We start from the raw sequence: 21532 nt of genomic DNA, 5'->3' as shown, positions 1-21532 counted from the left end.
CACACACCTGTACCATAAAATGTGACCCTCCCCTATCCTCCTGTCTTAAATGTGATCCCCTACTCCGACATTCTAAAACTTGACCCTCCCCCAACCAATGCAGTATTCTCCCCAGAAATAACTGAAACGGTATCAGCTAATTTACATAACAATTGGTTCAATTGTTATGCTAGTTAAGGACAAATTACAGAGGGGAGGGCTGGTGTTTTTGGAGGGACAGTCGCAATTTATTACGCAAGAATTTTTGAAGACAGATGGTATATCATACATTTGAGGGAGGGTCACCACATTTTGTGCAACTATAAGAACGCAAGATGTGGCTGATATAGTGCTTCATCCACAAATTTCAAATCATAATACATGGAGTCCATCAGGCAAATTTTTTACAATTTTGCCAACAACATGCTGTATCTGTATATTATATATGTTTGATAACGTATTTAAATGTACTTTGTTGCTTGAACTTGGAAGTAAAATGTGCATTTGTGTACAAGAAATTTATTTTGGAATTTCATAAAAAATGTTGGTTCACTATACATGTCGGTCTATAATGAAACTATGAATAATGTTTTTCCAATACAAAAATAGGTAAAAATGTGCATTTATTTCCACTTGATTATTTAGATTATTGTTCTTGATTAGACTAGAGTGGTTACAAGTCTATGGTTGTGCAAGAAATATGATTTCGGAATTTCACCAAAATGTCCATACACTATGCGCATTGGGGTCTATGATGAAATAATCGCAATCATACCAATCCATAATCCAATAACACTAGGTCAAAATTTGTAAGACAATAGTTGTAAACATAGACACAAAACAGCACAGAACAGACAGTAAATAGACGGTACAAACAAAGTCAAATTCATGAAAGAAAGATACCCCATAAGCTGGTGAGAGTGGAATATTACTTATGAGGTGTGGGAAATTGATTATACTAAAGTTGAAATCATCTCTCTTCTCATATAGCCTAGTAGAAAGGTGACCATTAGTCAAATTCAAGTAACATGTCCAGATATGAAGCAGAAGAGGTCGTTTCTGTAGTTTCTTTAATCTCTATGAAACTATGAATAATATTTTTTCGATACAAAACTAGGTAAATATCACACTGACAATCAAAAGTTTGACCATAAAATCAGCTTCTGTCAAACGTAACCCTTCCCCAAGATAGGTTTATAAAAAGTGACCCTTGAACAGTTTTCTAAAAAGTGACCCTCCCCCAATTTCACCGCCCCCCAGTAATTTCTGAAGGCTCCCTTCTGAACTGAAAAGATATCTCACTGTCATGTAAAACTTTACGTATTATACTACTCGACAAAAATGTCAAACTCATCCATATGTACTGTTATTATTGATACTTCGAACTTTTCATTTGCTAAATATCTTGAATACTGTTTTGATGTTACAGCTACTGCCTTACGGGTGTTTGTGGGACACAGATCATTATGGCTGCACTTTTACTTTAATTCTGGACGAGTCATGTGATGCGTCAACTATGCCATCATTTCGCTGCACCATATCCATAAAACAGAAGGGGAGTGATGATGGAATGCAAACGGAATTTGCGATCTGTCAAAGTCCCTTCCAGGTATGGTATCCTGTAGGAACTCAAAACATCACATCGAGATTAGACCAGATTTGTAATATTCCAAAAGCAACTGTCATAAAAATCTGAAAAATGTGGATTTTTTACAGGAAATTTTCGACTAAATATTTGACTGAGTCAGTTACATGACCTCTTTACCCAAAACATCCTCGTCAAGTAGAAGAAGCCGACACATTATCAATGTCAAGTTATGTCCGTATATTGTAATATGCAGTCGTATGTATTGATTTACAAGTCTGAATTATACGCATGTTGTATGTGTTGTATCTACCAAAGGCACAAGTTACAACACCAAAGAGAGAGACAAAACCAGCATCTCTGCCATACAGTGTTCGCCTGGAACTCAGCCATCTTTTGGATTTCGATCATCCGCTGGGAAATGATTGGAGAAGTTGCCAGAGTGGTTAGGATACGACCATTCTGTAGTCCGGCTATTGAAGCACAGCGCAGATTCAAAAGTCCTACATTCAACGTATTGACAGTATGGGAATGCAAACGAGGCACACTAACGGCCGCAAGTATCATTGAATTGCACGATTTCTTGGCAAGCATCGACAGAAATGACGCGGCAGGCGTCTTGAGGTCGTTCATCGAAAGTACATTTGGAAAGATAGACGAAATAAAAATGAGACTTTTCCTCTCACCAGCAGACTCTGGCTATGAGGGATCCCCATTTGCCCTACACGGCACGCCCAGATCTGTCGGATGTGGGGGTACCCCAAAACCCAAGAAAATTAAGACAGACTAGAGAAAATTTAAGAAGTATTGAAATAGAGTAGGATTTTTATTACCTTGACCTTTTACCGACTTTCATAACTTGTATAACTTTTATGGTTTTATTACTCTTTCACGTTGAAAGTACACGAGTGACCTCACGTGAAATGAACGTATGTCACATGAAGTCAACACGTGTTATGAATGTATAAAAGCTGATGATTTTGATAGTTTGGGGAGAACGGAGAACTTAGAACTTTTGGAGAAAATTTTGCTGATCCATGATTGTATCCTGGGGACGGACTTGGTGCCACTCTGCCTTAGTAATAAAGGTCTGAAGTGGGTGAGTTAAACTGACTACCTGGTGTGCGTTCCAGTTACTGAAAGTATTACGATTCCCGTAGTACGTCTCGATCTGTGACTTTGAGTGAGTGACGATCCGTCGACAACTACAAGTTACGAAAAGTCAGTCGTAACAATATATAGCCCGAAATTTATATTTGTGTCATGAAAAGATATATTTTTACGGTACAATGTGCACGCGTGCATATTATCGATTATATTTATTCATCATTCGATAATCTTATTATCGATGAAGTCATGCAATAATCATCGAGTAAACAAAATCGTTTTTTAACATTTAAATGTATGATATGTCTTCTTTTTTTTCAATGAACTTTGTAGCTTTGGTGTTTTCTGCCATGGTAACACGCAACAAACACTCCAACGCTTTTTTGTGATGTTGAAATTATATTTTGAATTCTAAGCTCAAAGTGACTTTGGAAATCATAAACTAAGATAATGCCTGATCAATCACAATTGCATATTTTCCATTGTTGCTGAGAAATTTGTCATTTACATTAATATTCAGAAAGAAGAACTCTTTGGTAACGCCGACATTAAAAATTTAAAAATTGGTTTAATCATCATATTGATATACTTTGAATATCTGATTTGTACTTCCAATTACAATGTCTTTGAATTTTATAATCATTGCATAAGGAACTATGGATTGCCTACGATGTAATACTACAAAATCAACATGCGTGACTATTACACATAAGATTTACCCGATGTAATCTGAAAACTATCATATATTGCCCAATCTGCCTGATCTTGTTCTGTGAATTCAATGGAGTTCGTTTTTAGCACACATGTAGCAGAAAAGTCAGCATCATATATTATGGAAAGTTTATATTTTCAGACATGATGTTACTTGTAATTTGCGCTTGATAAGTATGTGAAACGTGTGCAAGTCATGCACTCGTGTTTTAGCAGTAAGACGCAACATTTGGCCATTTACCCTCCTTCATAAATTGATGCGAATAAATATGTTATATAGTAACTTTAAATGAAACCAGTTGACACACACGTTAGCGTGAGTAACAACCTGTTCCCAACTATGACTGGTTATATCCCTGTGTATATGTAAATCTCAGTTCACTGCCACTGCACCAAGGTTGAAACGAATTGAATGCTGGGCTATACATCGACACACGTTCTCGGTCGTCACTCGAAAATATCAAGATTAAAAGACAATGAACTCATTTAATATTCATCTCATCGCACATGTTTGTACGGACAAACGAAAAACCAGGCAAGAGTGACGCATCAAGGGACGAACAAATATTCACCTGGTGCTTGACAAACTCTTAAACACCGTTAGTTAGAGTGAATAAATGAATGAATGAATGAATGAATGAATGAATGAATGAATGAATGAATGAATGAATGAAAGTTTGATTTCGGACATACACCGCGGTAATTAGAGCAGGTTGTGTGAGACAGCGCGTCTCAATCCAAATTTGTGCAAAAAGTAAAGCGCACGTAAGCCACTCTGCATAGCGTTCTTCGCTACGAATGCAATCTTCTTTCGGCGATTTTACGCACAGGAGCACCAGGTAAAGGCACTTCATTTCAGTTTTTGTTTATGGGTATCCCCCAAATTGCAGAGGGAATATGGTCAGATGTAAAAGATAGGACGATTTTACAGAGGGAGTGTGCACGTCACGGATAAATGATCTAGCATTGATATGAGAGTACTCATAAATTGTTGACTTTTTCGAGTAAAGTTTCGGCGATTTCATGACCATGCATGCCCAGATACATGACATGTCATGTAATTGTAAAGCATGGAGAAATGAAGTAAAAACGCCCGACATATGTTGGTGATTTTACAGACTCAACATCACGTCATATATCGTTATTTTCTGACAGAAATATGTGGGACGTCAAAGTTGGATGCTGATATTTAAATAATAGGGTAAAATCGCTATGTTTTTTCATGGGGCAATGAAATGTGCTGACTTCGGAGAGTGGGACCCGACATAAATTATGCAAATCAAATGAATTCAAGGTTGTGAGGTCATCAAGGGCAGTGACCTTGAGAATGTTCTAGACTAATTGAACTCAGGTCATGATGAGTGTGGGGGGAATGACCTACATAACACACCCCCTCTTCAAAAAGGAAAAGTTTTCAAAAAAAATTTTCTTTTACAAATGCAATCTTAAAAGTGTGAACAACAATAAGCTCTAAATGCGAGAGAGACAGTCTGCAATTAAATTGTCTCTGCCTTTGATATGTCTAATGTCAAGATTAAACTCCTGTAACATTAAACTCCATCTTAGCAATCTCTGATTTTTGCCTTTAAATTTCTGCAGAAAAACAAGAGGGTTGTGATCAATATAAACCACTATTGGCTGATTTGAAGAAGTAACATAAACTTCAAAATGCTGTAAAGCTAATATCAAAGATAAACACTCTTTTTCAATTGTAGAGTAGTTTCTCTGGGATTTGTTAAATTTGCGTGAAAAATAGCAAACAGGATGATCTATACCATGACTATCCTCTTGCAATAAAACAGCACCAGCAGCCGTATCACTAGCATCCACAGCTAATTTGAATGGCAAAGTGAAATCTGGTGCAGACAACACTGGAGCACTTTGCAGTATGGCTTTAAGTGTATCAAATGCCTGTTGGCATTGCTCTGACCAAACAAACTTTACTTTCTTTTAAGTAAGTTAGTCAAAGGCTCAGTAATTGTGGAGAAATTTGGACAGAATTTTCTGTAGTAACCAGCCATACCGAGAAAGCGCATCAGTTGTCGTTTGCAGTTTGGTATGGGAAAACTTGAAATGGCACTGATTTTGCATCAACAGGTTTTACCTCACCCTGTCCTACAGTATGTCCGAGGTAAGTTACCCTAGCCCAACCAAACTCAGATTTGGCAAGGTTGACAGTCAACATTGCTTTGCTCAGTCTCTCAAAGAACTTCCGCATGAGCTTGATGTGTTCCTCCCAGGTGTCACTATACAGGACGACGTCGTCAACGTAAGCTGCACACCCGTCTAGCCCGGATATGACGTCGTTGATCATCCGTTGGAACGTTGCCGGAGAGTTCTTCATTCCGAATGGCATCACCTTGTACTGGAACAATCCGTCTGGTGTAACAAAGGCGGATATTTCACGAGCACGATCCGTCAGAGGGACTTGCCAAAATCCCTTCAGTAGGTCAAATTTCGTCACATACTTGGCTTTTCCCACTCGGTCGATGCAGTCATCAATCCTCGGGATGGGAAAGTGTCTGTCTTTGTTAAAGTGTTGACCTTCCTAAAGTCCGTGCACATACGATAACTGTGATCTGATTTGGGAACAAGTATGCACGGCGAACTCCAGTTACTTTTACTGGGTTCAATAAAGTCATTGTCCAGCAGGTATTTGACTTCTTCCTGGAGATATTTCGCTTTTGTTGGATTCAGTCTGTATGGATGTTGTTTTACAGGCTTACTGTCCCCAACATCAACGTCGTGGTAGATGACGTTTGTCCTCGTTGGACATCTTGAAACAGGTGTTTATATTCATGGAGCAGTTCTTTCACCTGTTGTTGTTGTTCTGGCTGGAGGTGTGCCAACTTTGTAGACTCCAGCTTCTCCAGGATTTCTGAGTTCTGAAGCTTGACCGAGCCCAGCTTTGAGTTTAGAGTATTTTCACTCAAGTCAGTTTCAGTATCACTATCTTCATAATGGCCAGAACTGACTGTACTGACAGGCTTTGTTTTAGTAGGATTATCCCTATCCAAATATGGCTTAAGCATATTTATGTGACATAGCTGTTTTTGTTTTCGCCTGTCAGGTGTTATTATGATGTAATTTAAATCACTCAATTTCTTATCAATTAGGTATGGCCCAAAGTAACGAGCATGGAGTGGTTTGCCAGGAATGGAAGTAGAACAAGAACTTTTTGACCTGGTTCAAACTTCCGTTTTGAGGTGCTTTTATCATATTTGGTTTTCATTGACTGCTGAGATGACTCAAGATTTTCTCTGGCTAATTCACATGCTTTAGAGAGTTTTGTACGAAAATCTGACACATATTGCAAAATATTCAGACAATCATCATCGTCTGTAGGAATTTCTCTTTAACGAGCTTAAGTGGGCCACGGACTGTATGTCCAAATACAAGCTCAAATGGGCTAAAACCAAGAGACTCTTGAATTGACTCTCTAACAGCAAAGAGCAGAAAATGAATTCCTTCATCCCACTGCTTCTCTGTGTCAAAACAGTAGGTCCTAATCATGTTTTTCAAAGTTTGATGAAATCGCCACGCTCAAGAGCACCCTGACTTTCTGGATGATAGGCGGATGACCTATACTGTTTAATGCCTAGCTGATCCATTACTTGTTGAAAAATACCAGACATAAAGTTGGAACCTTGATCGGACTGGACACATGCAGGAAGGCCTTATATAAATAAAGTGAATTTTTTGAACAATGCTTTCACTATAGTTTCGGCTTAATATTTCCCAGTGTAAGCCTTTTGGAAACCATGTAGATGTACACATCATTGTCAACATGAATTCATTACTCATTTCCTGATCTGTTTTTGGTAGGGGCCCAACACAGTCTATTAGTATCCTACTAAATGGTTCTTGAAATGCAGGAATTGGCTGTAAAGGGGCCTTTGGAATGGTCTGATTTGGCTTTCCTACCATTTGACATGTGTGACAAGTTTTACAGAAATGTGCTACATCCTGCCTGAGATTAGACCAATAAAAGTGACTGAGAATTTTATGATAAGTTTTCCTGACTCCTAAGTGACCAGCCCAGGGGGTTTCATGGGCTAGGCGCAATATTTCAGCACGGTAGGGCTTTGGAACCACAATTTGATGTTTTATAGCCCAATCGTCATCAACCAAACGTCTGGAGGTCTCCATTTACGCATGAGAATACCAGATTTTGTATAATAGGAAACAGAGCTATCTGAAGTTTTACCTTCATCATCTACCCTGTCAAACAAAGACAAAATATCTGGGTCTTTGTGTTGTTCTGCAATGAGATTTGATCTAGAAAATGTCTGACTTTGGTCAGCAGAAGTTTTACTGGAAGTTTCAAATCCACGAGGGATAACGGAATGATCCGTGTCAAAACACCTGACTGAGAAAGGTGTCATTTAAGTCAACATCTGTGACATTATTTTTGAGAGTATTTTGATTCTCAGAAGTTTTCTTTGACATGGCTCGAGTAATAGCACATGAAGGGAAAAGGCCGGGAATGTCTTCCTCTATTGGCTCTGGATTTTGATCTAAACTAGGATTATCAGTCACAAGTGGATTAGTATGACCTTGTCCCCAGCAAGGTCGTTTCCAAGAAGAAGGTGAATCCCTTCAAAAGGCAAAAAAGGCCTAATACCTAAAGCCACAGGTCCAGAAACAAAGTCCGAAGACAAATAGACATTATGGAGAGGAACAGGAATGTAGTCATTACAATCTACCCCCTTAATAAGAACTTTAGAACCTGAAAATGACTTTTCAGAAAACGGCAGGGTATCTGCCAACAAAAGAGACTGGGAAGCCCCGGTATCTCTAAAATTTTGACAGGGGTAGCGGAAGAGAAATCACTAGAAAGTGATATAAAACCATCATGAATAAATGGTTCGAAAATACCCATAATGCTATCTTGAGAAGAATTGACCTTGACCTCATTAATTGGGGATGAGAGGGGTTTAACCTCAGAAAATGTGTTGCACACATTATTAGACTCTAATTGAGTTGATGAAGAAATAAAGCCGGTGGGCTTAGATCCACTTTGACCACTTTGACCTTCACGTTTTCTTTTCAATTGAAACACTCTGACATTAAATGGCCGTCTTTCTTACAATAATTACAAGAAAGTGTACCGAACTGTTTGTCAGAAGGAGATTGAGACTTGGGATTTGATGATGTGGAAGTGTTACTTGAATTTGTGAACTGTTGTCATTTGATTTCCTACTGTCCTTTGAAAAATTCTTGATGAAAAGGACGATTAAATTTACCTGCATTGTTTCTGTATGAAAAGGACTGGGATGGTTTGCTGAGAAATGAAGATTTGTGGGTCAATGAATAATCATCGGCCAAACGTGCAGCAACCTCCAATGTATCTGCCTTTTGTTCATTGATAAACGTCTTGATGTCACTCCGGATGCACCTTTTAAATTCCTCAATCAAAACAAGCTGTCGTAATTTGTCATAATTCTGACTGACCTTTTCAGAAGAACAACCAACGATCAAACAGTTGTTCTTTTGTTCGAGCAAATTCAACATAAGTTTGATCCTTCACCTTCTCACAATCCCTAAATTTCTGACGGTAAGCTTCAGGCACCAACTCATAGCCCTTGAGAATTAATTCCTTCACAGAATCATAATTTGAAGCCTGCTCTACTGACAACTGAATGTAAATTTCTCTGGCTTTACCCACCAAAGCACTCTGCAAAAGCATAGACCAGGACTCCTTAGGCCAATTCAGACTCTGAGCAATTTTCTCAAAATGAAGGAAATATTTATCAACATCCTTTTCTTGGAAAGGGGAACTAACCTGAAATGCTTAGTGATGTCAAATTGTAATCGCTGTTCTTCTAATCGCAATTCCTTTCTCTCTGTCTTTCTTCATTTCTAATCTTTCCTGCCTATCTTTCTCTCTCTGTCTTTCTTCCATTTGCAACTTTTCACGTGCCAAATCTGCCTGTATTTTAACTCTAATTTTCTGAGTTCAAAGGAAGACTCAGGCTCATAATCTTTTAAGGCAGACTCCTCAAAATGGCCAGAATTAACTAAATGTTTGCAATCTTGAACGTATTTCTCGCTTGCGCATAGATCTTTTGACATCTACTTTAAGGAAATTTGCCAGTGCTATGAGGTTGTCTTTTCTGAGGGAATTAAATGTGTCCTGATCAAGGTCATCCATAAATTCGTCTGGCTTGAATTCCGCCATGATTAAATTTCGCTGAGTTCACAGTATATAGTAGTTTTGAAAAGCTGTCAAAATGTTGTCAAACGGCTCAAAATATTCGTCTCCCGGACGAGCCCCCAATTTTGTTACGTGCAGAGAAAACGAACAAAAGGGTGAACTCAGCAGTTAACGTTTAAACAAAATTTATTACGAAAATAAAACTAATTGCTAAGTCAGGGATAGAGTACAAGCTTTAAAGTGTACAGACTACTTATCTCAGCTGGGACGGCAAAGCTCCAGTCTCAGAGTTGTAACAGTCAGTTGGATGAATGAACAGTCCTTGGCTTGCAGGCTTGAAGCTGCACAAAGTCCACAGTATAAATCCAGCGTTGGCAGTGAAGGTCTTGAAAAGTCTTGAGAATGACTACTGCTGGAGTTTAGTAACACACAAGAGACACGATCCCAAAAGTCTGACTGGAAGCTGTGCACGTCCCTTTTATAAAGGCATATAAGAACAATCTAGAACTTTTATTGACATGCTAATTACTGTTCTAAAATTATCTCCCTTACACAACTAATCAACTTTCCAGAACATTCCAAACATGACTAATTGAATTCAAGGTTGTGAGGTCATCAAGGGCAGTGAGCCTTGAGAATGTTCTAGACTAATTGAACTCAGGTCATGATGAGTGTGGGGGGAATGACTACATAACAATACTGCCACCAGTTCCAATTTGCCACAGTTACCATGGAAAGAGGAAGTCTAACCAATCACAGATTTTAAGCGGGTGGCCGCTTTAAAAAACAGCGCCCCCACCTAGGCATTTTGAATACCAAGGAATGCCCCCTTGACCATATATGGCATATTTAGATAACAGGTGACTGTATACCTTTAACAGGCTGTTGCATTATATTGGTAGGTTGTTGCGTAGGATGGTGGGATGAACGCATTGGGTTGCTCGGCCAGCCAGTAACTGCTGTTGCTATGCCAAGAAAAGCCAAGCGACCGGAGGCAAGTGTAGTTGCTGACACACAGCTGTCCATAATCGTATATATAAATGTTTTCGTTCGGCGATTTAAGAATCACAAAAAAATTCACTAGCAATCACACACCAACATGTAATTCATGGTGTTTATTGCCACGTGATCAATTTTAGTGGTTATAACCTTTTCAAAACTACGCATCCAAACTTTGGTGTCTAATTACAATAACTAACTCGATGTTTGATTATGAGTAGATTACTAGTAAGTCGGTGTGCATTTTTATTGAATTGGGTATTGGGAATGGGAGAAAGCATTCAACATAGTTTTCATTATCAACTCTGTACTAGAAATAGACATTCAACTATTAAAAATAGAAAACATACTAACATTGCCACCAACACAAAAAATTGGTGTCCAACTTTTCAACATCACGTTTCTTTCTGATGTTATTTTTATTTTAGAACTATGACCAACTTTCGATGTTATAGTTGGCAAGTATCTTTATTCCATTTTATCATCTTAAAACAACTGCGCGCATCTTGCCGATGACGGTGACACGTAGGCAAATTTTATCAATACAAGGAACTAAATATATGCCGCAAGCGCAAAGTCATCGTATGAGTACAGTACGGATTGTGCTACATAGTTGCAATCTTGTATTTCGAATACAGAAAAGAACAGAGTGACATAAATGTTTACGTTTCAATTTTCTCACTATTAGAACGAGCCTATAGTGCTGTATGTGTTGTTGAATACTGACTCAAAATGTCATTCGACGGCAACAGCAGTCTTGGGAATTATGATACTGACATTACAAGTACGACACTTCCAGGTGGCCATGCATGACGTCCACTCTCCTTCGTTCACTCAGTTTCCAAATGTAATGGCTCTCCGCAAAATCAAAAGACTTGAAAACAATAGTTTACTAATGACGTACTAAGTAGCGCAGTTTTCCGCGGTCTCATAATGCATGCAAGCTCATTAAAAAGCTGCTAACTGCCTTACCGCCGGTCCCTCCAGGGTTAAAGATATGGTAGAGTTGACTTTTCAGATCCTCAGATTCAGATCCTCAGATCCTCAGATTCAGATCCTCAGATCTCAGATTTCAGATCCTATAACTTCAGATGCAGATTCGAATTTACAAGCCTTTTACAATACCCGTATTAACAGTATGATTGCAATATTTAAAATAATAATTTGAATATGACATGTACAAGGCAGTTATGAAAACAAAAAAGTCTACATAAACGTTTTCGCTCAATAAGTTTCAACGAACACGGGTCTACAATTACAGATTAGCTAACTTGCTTCTTCCGACCCCTGAATTCAGATTTAGCCCGGGGTCACTGGCCTCAAACATGGATTGTTTATATGGTTCTACTCCGGAATAAAAAGGACGCGATGCATTCTACAGACTCAGTACGCCCAAATAATCACGTGATGCCGGTACAAACAAACCCACATGTGTACTAACGCGTATGGAAATACACGTACGTCTATGTGCGTGTTGCGCCACATGGTTTGTTTGTACCGTGATCGATTCGAATTCCGGTGGTTGGCCTATTCCCTCGCCATAAATATTACGAACGATGGTAAAATACGGACTGTCGATAGCCAGCATTTACTTGATCGTCGCGGTCTTGATCGTTCGATCGCGCGCGGGTGTTCAATTGATGACATAACAAGTGGAATCATTGCGCACCTGTCTTCGACAGATGACGTTCTGATTCTGAGATCGAAGTTTTTAAGTTCAAGATTCAAGATAGAAATAAAATAATTTCTAAAGTCTTTTCAAATCTAAGTTATATTTTATTTATCAGTATATTACATCAAACTTTGAAAATTGTTAAATTTTAATTATGAACCTGCGTCTGAAGTTATAGGATCTGAGGTCTGAGATCTGAGGATCTGAATCTGAGGATCTGAATCTGAGGATCTGAAAAGTCAACTCTACCTTAGAGGTATACCGCGGGAGGTATTGGCGGTACCGCCTATTTGAAATGACCTCTTCCCTAAGTATGAATAAAGCACAGATATCTGCATATAAGCTATGAATAACCTCCACATTCAATTAACTAATGTTTACTTTTGCAGCGAATGTTAATATCTTTTCTTGTTTACCCAAAAAGTGCCCTCTTTCATCCTTGACTACTAGTATTTGCTATGCTAATAGACATAGCAATATAAATATGTCGGTATTTGTACTGTCGACCTTGATTTATATCGTTGTTAATGAAGGAACGTTATCTATAATTTAACAGCCAAGTATGAGCAAAGCTTCAATGTTCATGTCTATGCTTGAGTCCCAATCGCCGATAAATATCGAGTAAATCTCTGTGATTTCACAGATCCGGCGTGCCGAGAAGCAAGGCAAGCCATTCTACAATTATCTAGTATCGATTATTATATAGAGTCCCAAAATTGCCGATATGTATCAGCCTGAGGTAAAAATCGGCAATTTTGCAAACCCCGCACAGTGCCGCGACAGAAGGCAAGTTATTCTTTTAAAGTCTGGTATAGATATTTGACCCGATATATAGATTGTTATGTATGACGGAAATATGTTGGACGTCAAACTTCGATACTAGAAAGAAAATGTCCGGGGCCGATATTCAAACATTGTGCGAAGTTGCGTCTTTATTGTTATTTGACCTCGATGGCCATTTTAATTTGTGATTCGTCTTTTAACGTGGGTTTCGACACTTCAGTATTATTTTTCTCATCAGCCAGATTCGTTTTTGAAAGAGTCAACTAATGTATTGACTGCATTTGTGTGTGATCCGGTGTTTGTGCTGCCAAAACTTACCTATCCCTGATCGGAGTTCTGGACGCGTAGCTTTTCCGTTTTGTGACATATTTCAAGCCCACGCTTGTGCTCGTTTTCTCAGTGTTAGAAATATTTGTTGTAAAAGGCTGTTTTAGGAAATAAAAACGTTTTATGTGTTTGTGCTAACCTTTCACTGATTTCATATGTTTTTTTGGCACTGCGATCAGTTGCCCAAACTTTTGGTTTTGATAGCTGTCTTCATTTGCTTTCGTTTAAAAGAATTAAAAGGCACAAAACAGCTGCAGTTTGATGTTAGGATGTTTAAGTGTTGTATTTTTTTCAATTGCATATTCTTGGCCCCTATACTGAGTGCGGGTAAAAAATTTGCTCTATATTTGGATTTGACATGAGGATCGGACCAGTTTATTTCCTTCAGGGCCGTGATTTTTATCACAACTGGAAGTTGTGATATAGAGGTGGTTTTTCAACGGTGTTTGATGTCGTCCATTTCCGTAAACGACAAAAAGTCAAAAACTGCTGAACAGACTGCGTTGATATTTGATACCGATACATAGACTGGTTCCAAGGTTCCAATTCCGAAAAATGGAGCCAAACGGAGCGGCGGTTAGATAGTTTTGGGAAATTTCTAACCCCCCTTTTTAACTAATTGATTTTAGGGGTCTTTCATATATGTAGTTTTGGAATGTACACCAATCCTGCATTGTGGACTGTTTTATGAGTTGTGGAACAGAAATGAGGTTTTGATGAATGTTAGAAATATGCAGGATGACTGATTCGAAGTATAAGAGATTTCTATGGTCTTTTGGGCATCAAAAGCATTAAAAAAAACATATTTCATAGTTTAGATTCTCACTTTTGAGATGACCCTAGGCATTTGTTAAGTAAACATCCTTGAGTCAATATACAGACTTTGACATTCCAGAGATTAAGTATCCACAACCTCACATGTTACAGTCTTTCACTACAATGGTATGGCCCAAACCCATTGTTATCAATGGAGAGTGTGGACCTGTCTACAGGAAATTGGGGTGAACAGGTTAGACAATGACGTTACAAGTTGTAGGTTAATGTAGTTATCAAGGTAGCACCAGCATAGAGTCCTGAGCATCTGTCCATGTGTTCTCACAGCAAATTACAGGGAAAAAATTATTTGAGAAGTTTCTCTCCTTTAAATAGAAGTATATTACAATTTAAACCTGTCATGGATAGATTGCTCTCAAATGATCTGAAACACAGTTATTGCCCATTAGCAACAAATCTACAGCAAGATTTATGTAAAGTTCATGAACTTACACAAGGTATTAGACAAAAGATGACCATGACTTTGCTACTTTTCAACATTTATTTCAATCAGATTTCCCCAGCTTAGTGTATAATTTTGTAATCTTAATTACTGTCAACTTAGCTTTACTAACTTATTCTAACCTCATTATTCTTACACTATGTTTATACCTTATAACCACAAAATTTCAAGAGATGCATATATGATTGTCACTTAACAAACAATTTACAAATATGTCTTCTGCTATTTCTCCATAACATATACATGTCTCTTTTCTCATAAAAATGAGCTTAAAATCGCAATGTGAAAAATAGTCTTTCAGCTATATGTTGCTCATTGACTTCGTGGTCTGTCTAATTCACAGTGAGTGTGGTTGTTGATAAATGCCGATAATACTAGGCGGTCATTATGTCCAAGCGCCATTGGCGGTATTTTTAACATAATGACCATAGGTCATTATCACATCTGGAAGTTGTGATATAGGGTTAGCTTCAACCGGTGTCAGACAGATCAGTGTCCATTTTCCGTAAACGACAAAAAGTCAAAAACCGCTGAACAGACTGCATTGATATTTGGTACAGATATTCAGACTGGTTCCAAGTTCCGATTCCGAAAAATGGAGCCAAACGGAGCAGGGGTTAGATAGTTTTGGGAAATTTCTAACCCCCCTTTAACTAATTGATTTTAGGGTTCTTTCATATATGTAGTTTGGAATGTACACCAATCCTGCATTGTGGACTATTTAATGAGTTGTGGAACAGAAATGAGGTTTTGATGAATGTTACAAATATGCAGGATGGCTGATTCAAAGTATCAGAGATTTTCATGCGCTTTTGGTAATAAAATTGATAAAAAACAACATATTTAATGTTTTAGATTTCTCACATTTGTTATGACCTTAACATTACAGACTTGATGACATAACTAGCTGCTGGACCTGTTTACTGGCGCATTGATTTAAAGACAAAGATCGTTTTATTTTGTGATAAGGATGTGCGATTTCGTAAAACATAGTCTATTAGCCTGGAAATGTGATTTTTGCGAATATTGCTTACCCCACTGACAAACAGTGTGGTTTGAAAATGGCTGGAATTCGCTACTTCGGGACTTTGTTTTGTGTGTGCATTTACTGACAAACTCCAAACCCGCAGCACCTACCCATTCAGTATTTCATGTACAGTGTACAGTACCCAGAGATAGAGTAGTTTCACAATGTGCCAGTTGTGATCAAGTGCCATTGGCGCTATTTTTAAAGTTGCTGGCCCGCTTGGCCAGTAGGGATGTTACGCGAGTTTCACACACTGGATGTATGTCAGTCTACATAAAAACTCCTAAACCGCAGCACCCACTATCTAAGTATATGGTGTACAAGTGCATTCAGGGATGGAGATGTGAATTTGTCAATGTCAAAAATATGCAAATAAAGAAAAAAAGAAAAATCCTGCAAATTGCTAAAACTCTGTAACCACTGGCCAGATTTGGTTGAAACTTGGTATGCAGGCTCTTTATAGTGACTTTAGTTACATTTCTTCAAATTGTGGGAAATCTTGTATTTTTTGGGCGATTTTCCTGTTTTGGTCAATCTTTTCTGAAAGCGCTCATCCCATTGCCTTGAAAACTTGTATGTATATGATCCTAGGGTTGGCCTTTGTCAGGTTTGTTCAAATTGTGGTGAAGTTTCATATTAAAGTATTTTGGAGGCAATTTTTCCCAATTTTTGTCAAAAAATCATTTTCTCCCAAAGTATTTGTTGGATTGCTTTAAAACATAATAGTCTTGATCCTAGGGTTGTTTTCTGTCAGATGTGTAAAAGTCAGTATGAAATGGAGCATTTCATATTGCTCGGGTATAAGATTAATTTTGACTTGCAACGGAATTTTCTTAGTAATCAACCTGTAGGAATGCAATTTTTGTAAAAGTACTTAGTATCTCAGTAAAATGGGAGCACAGTGTCATTGACACTATTTTTTACAACTTCTATCTGTCAAACAAAACGCACTCTTTCTTCACTTGTAGTACCCACCACATACAAGAATAACCTCCAATACATACGAAAGAAAAATGAGTCCCTTTCAAAGTTCTTAACATCTCAGAAGTTAAGAAAGATGCAAAACTGTATGTGTTGACACATTTCCGACAGCTACTCAACAAAAGACAGCGCAGTCCAAGTATAAGTGCGATGGCATTTTTACTGAAAAAAAAACTGCATGATACGTTCTTTGTTGAAGGCTAGAAAATTTCGTGAACTACTCAACAAGCAGAGATCAGATGGGCATCAAATCATAGCGGTATATTATTACCTTGGTCACAATTTTTCCCTGTAAAGCCAACATGACAGGTGCAAACATATCCCCTTGTTCCTCTGAATCAACCTGACATGTTCCATCGTTTTGACAGGGTTGCCTAGTCACACACGGATCAGCTGGAATAAATAGTCACGATTAGTCATTGACGTATACAAATTTCATTGTAACAAAAGACAGCGCCGAATTCATTGCAATCACACCTGTTGTTACCATTCCACCCGACCTGCCCCTTTCAGATCCAGAACGTTCTGTCCTTTCTAAGGGTTGAAATTCTTTCCTCTCCGGCACTACACTGCAAAAATTTACTTTCACGTCATAAGGGAGCGTTCAGTTATTACAGCCGGGGGTGGGCCGGCAAAATCCAGGGGGGTCACTTTAAATTTGAAAACTGCAAAGGGGGGGTCATGTATTTTTCAAACAGCTCAGAGGGGGGTCACTTAATTTTCATAAGTATCCGTCCCGTCAAAAAGCAGTTTCAGTGTTCAGAAATATTCTGAGAGATGAAAATGATTCGCTGCATGATTTCATTCTCTGAAGTCATTTAACTGTAAGTGAACAAAGTATAATTATCTGTCACATGAACATCTTGACTAGGCAACTCTGAGGCTTGTCTTATTGTAAATCGAGCTCACTGAGGGCAATGAATAATTCCTATTACTTACATATTAGAGATATAACAAGTTTGGGCTGGGAAATTATTTAACAGTTACATGTAGACTACTAGTACCATGAAAAGTGAAATTATACTTTTAGGTGAAATTCCAATATCATAATTGTTGTCAACATCTGAACTTTCAAATACCCTATTTGAATCAAGTACATTTGTATCAATTATCAAACACCTATAAAAGCACAAATTAATTTAGTCTAGCATTGTAAAATAATATTCACAGTTTTCTTAGAGACTCCAATGTATAGTGGATCAACATTTTGGTGAAATTCCGAAATGCAAATGCTTGCTTACATATCAACCTTTACCATCCTAGAGTACTTTAAAATGAATTATCAAACGTCCATAAATACACGGATTTAGATAGTTTTGAATTGGAAAAAATTATTCATAGTTTCCTCATAGACTACCATGTATGGTGAATCAACATTTCGGTGAAATTCTAAAATCCAATTTCTTGCACACATATCCATTTGTAACCACCCTAGTCTAATCAAGTATATTAATATTAATAATCGAGAGTACATAAATACACAGATTTACCTATTTTTGTATTGGAAAAAATCATTTATAGTTTCCTCATAGACTCCCATGTATAGTGGATGGACATTTTCAGTGAAATTCCAACATCAGATTTCTTGTACACATAATATGCACCTTTAACCATCATATTCTAATCAACGTCTATATGCACAAGTATAGCAAGTTTTTCATTGGAAAAAAAATTTTCACAAATTTATCATAGACTGCAACGTATAGTAGATGAACATTTTTGGCGAAATTCTAAAGTCAAATTTTTTGTCCACGTACCAGTTGTAACAGCCCTATTCCTATTAAGTACTTTTATGTCAATTATCAAATAATTTCTATAAATGCATAGATATAGTTTTGTATTGAAAAGTATTACATAGTTTTCTCATAGACTACCATGTATAGTGAATCAACATTATCAACAGCTGATTATCAATTAAATCAAATATCAAAATTTTGTACACACATGCTTGCGCAAAAATATTGCAATCCACCTGTAATTTCTGTTCAATCCCTTTGAGGGGTAATTTCAAAATTATAGCAAGTCAGAGGGGGAAATTTGAACATTAACATCTTGTGAGTTTGTAAGGGGGGGGTCATTTGAAAAAATCTGAGAATCTTTTGGGGGTTCATGAAATTTTTGTCGTCTTAAAGGCGGTCATTAATTTTCGGTGCAATGGGTAGGGGGTTCACTTATGTTGACTGATGCGCAGGAAGAATTTGCCGGCCACCCAAGGCCATATAACTGAACGCTCCCTAATGTGCATTCTTTCTTTCGTCGTCTACGCTTGAAGGATTTTTATTTTTTTCATGAACGTCAATTAGATACCGTGACTACTGATGACTCAGTCAATGGTTCGGGCACTGGACCCAACCCATACTCTACCAACATCAAACGCGAGTCCTTTCGGACCCCCCCCCCCCTTCATGACGTAACCCCAAACTTGATCTCTATATGAACATTTGTCATCACAGAATTAATCGCTTGATCCACAACACCAATCCAAAACAAAAAATGTTACTATATAAAAGCTGAATACAAGGCTCTGTGCGATTTATCTCGCAACGATAAAATCGCTATCAAACACAAATCTAACAAGCATGTGCTCTTTAATTCAAGTGCCGAAATGTCTTGGCCTACACATTTCCACCTGTTCATGACAAACATAAATTGAACCCGTTATCATAATTCATTGGCCAATTGGAAGTCTGAAAGGCGCATAGGTGTCAGAAAAGTTTGTGGCAACAGAAGAGCTTGAAGACAATCGTGATATTTGAGCAATTCTACATGGCGTATAGCTGTACCATAAACAATCGAACATGGTGATAGGCAAGGTACGAATGAATAGTCTGAAATATTATATCAATACCGTGATTATGAAAACGTATGAGACTTCGGTAGTAGCTATAAGAAAAGGTCTGACGTGAAAAATCGGCGAGAAATCCGAAACCAATGAAACAACGTATCCATCTACAAAAATCACATCGGCGGGTCTGAAATACCTTCAGAGGTTTAATTTTTCACTCTGGTAGCAGTATATGCCATATCTAGGCGAAAATTCACTGTCAGGCAATTCTCCGCATTCACGTTGCAAGCCCGCCGTTCGGTCTCGTATGGCGGACTCGACCGGTGATTGCAAACGATTAAGCTTATGGTCGGGCAAGAACGAATATCACTCGACACCACGTGACTTTGCAAATTTAAAAAGCAATGTTGGCTTTGAAATAATCGTCGTCACAATCCTGACGATCGCTTGCCAGGATTTTGCCGGGGGATTGGGGCTGTAGGTTGGCAGCTAGACTTTCTCAGTGACAGTCCCTCGCTACGCAGCTCTATCCTCAACCATGAGGTGATGCGACCTCAACGGTCTGTCTAGCAAGCAATGCTTACCGAGCCTGTCGGGTTGAAGTGTAGCGGAATTCGCCGGCTCGCTCAACTGCTAAGGGCGCTTGTATAGTCTAGGACGTAGCCGTTTAGAGGCTGTGAGAGAGACTAGATCCCCGGTGGTGGCAGTCTCGGAGCAGCCGGGTACGCACGCTCGTTAGAAATTTCGCGGAAAAGGGGTCGATTTTAGTCGGACATCACGGAGACATCTAGGTCCGTGAAATCGAGAAAAAGGGGTACTTTTTCAGATCACCCTCCGAGAATAGGTCTGGTTCTTCTTCTCCTAAGACGCTTTCTCACTCGAGAGAGTAAAACCCAGCAGCGGTCCCCCTAAGCCATGATCCAGAACCGTCCCGGGAGAACCGTACATCACATTGTGAAGGTGATTGTAGCTACGTGCCCACCCCTCATATCAGTTCGATTAAAATTTAGTATGTTCTGGCTGTTTAGAAATCCAGTGACCGTCCCTGTGATGGTAAACTTTGTTCTTGTGTTTTATGAATTGATACGCTGTATTACGGGGGGGGAAGATAGCTAATTAAACATCCAACAACAACTTCCTGTATGACTAGCAATATGGCGGTCGATGGTAGAGGTGTTCTTCGCGGGAGATGCAAAACCTGTGCAGAATGCATGGAATTTGTCAGTGAAAATGACAGTTTGAGATGCGGTTATTGTGGATGTGTACCTTGAGTACACACAGTGATTCCAGAAGTGATTCAAATGTTGGAAAGTGAGTTCTCCGAGTCAAGTAAGTCTTTTCTAAAACTTAGCGAAACTCATAAATATGATAAATTTATAAATGTAGCTTGCTGCGGATCCGTAGCCCTTCCACTCTCTTTGCTGGTTGTGTTTGGGACTCCCCAAACACAACTAGCAAAGGGAGTGGTAGGGCTACGAATCCGCAGCAAAAATGTAGCTAGCTGTGCTGTTTGGTCCATAGTGGCTGTGATATCGCAGCGTGCTGTGGCGTCTATCGAATGCGCTCGGGTCAAGGTCTGTGGTGATGACCCTTGACCCGAGCGCGTTCGATAGACGCCACAACACCACTGCGATATCACAGCTTGGTCCATAGCTACTAGCTTACAAGTTGTAAGGCATCGCTGGTCAACTCAAGTCAGCGAATCAACATGATAATGCCTACTGTTATTTCTAGTTGAATCAGTTGTCATTTTATAGATTGTACTAACACTTGCATGAGGTGTTATGTAGTTGTAGTATTTCTCGTTGGGTTGGTTGTCATTTATTTGGTAGATTATCTGTTCAGGTTATTGTAATAAAAGTTGCATGTCGTGTTTTGTACTAAGAAGTATTTCTAGTAGAATTAACTGTCATTCAGTAGATTGTACCCCGGTTTATTGTACTGACATTTACATGTAGTGTTTTGTACTACATGTAGTTGTATTAACAGTTGAGATTGTAGTAGATAGATAGTTACCTGAAAGCAGGAGAGTACTATTTATCTTTGCTGAAATTCTGTGAAAAAAATGGTTGTTGCTGGTGGCAAATTTCCCTTAGCTACAAGTGATTTCTCTACAAAAGGATTTTTTTTTGTTTTTTGTTTT

At 38.5% G+C, this 21532-nt stretch overlaps 1 protein-coding gene across 1 annotated transcript in view; it reads left to right on the top strand.

The window, feature by feature from the left end:
• The window catches only part of LOC139144993 (uncharacterized), a 60355-nt gene extending 57173 nt beyond the window's left edge, over positions 1 to 3182 (top strand). The window contains exons 4-5 of the mRNA XM_070715876.1: positions 1409 to 1588; positions 1883 to 3182. Coding sequence (XP_070571977.1) covers positions 1409 to 1588; positions 1883 to 2014 — 312 coding nt within the window. The 3' untranslated portion in view covers positions 2015 to 3182. The remainder of the gene's footprint in view (positions 1 to 1408; positions 1589 to 1882) is intronic.
• Positions 3183 to 21532: the final 18350 nt, after the last annotated feature.

This window comes from Ptychodera flava, chromosome 12, assembly GCF_041260155.1.
Source record: "Ptychodera flava strain L36383 chromosome 12, AS_Pfla_20210202, whole genome shotgun sequence".
In the NCBI taxonomy this organism is placed as follows: Eukaryota; Metazoa; Hemichordata; class Enteropneusta; family Ptychoderidae; genus Ptychodera; species Ptychodera flava.
This window is presented reverse-complemented; position numbering and strand designations above follow the sequence as displayed.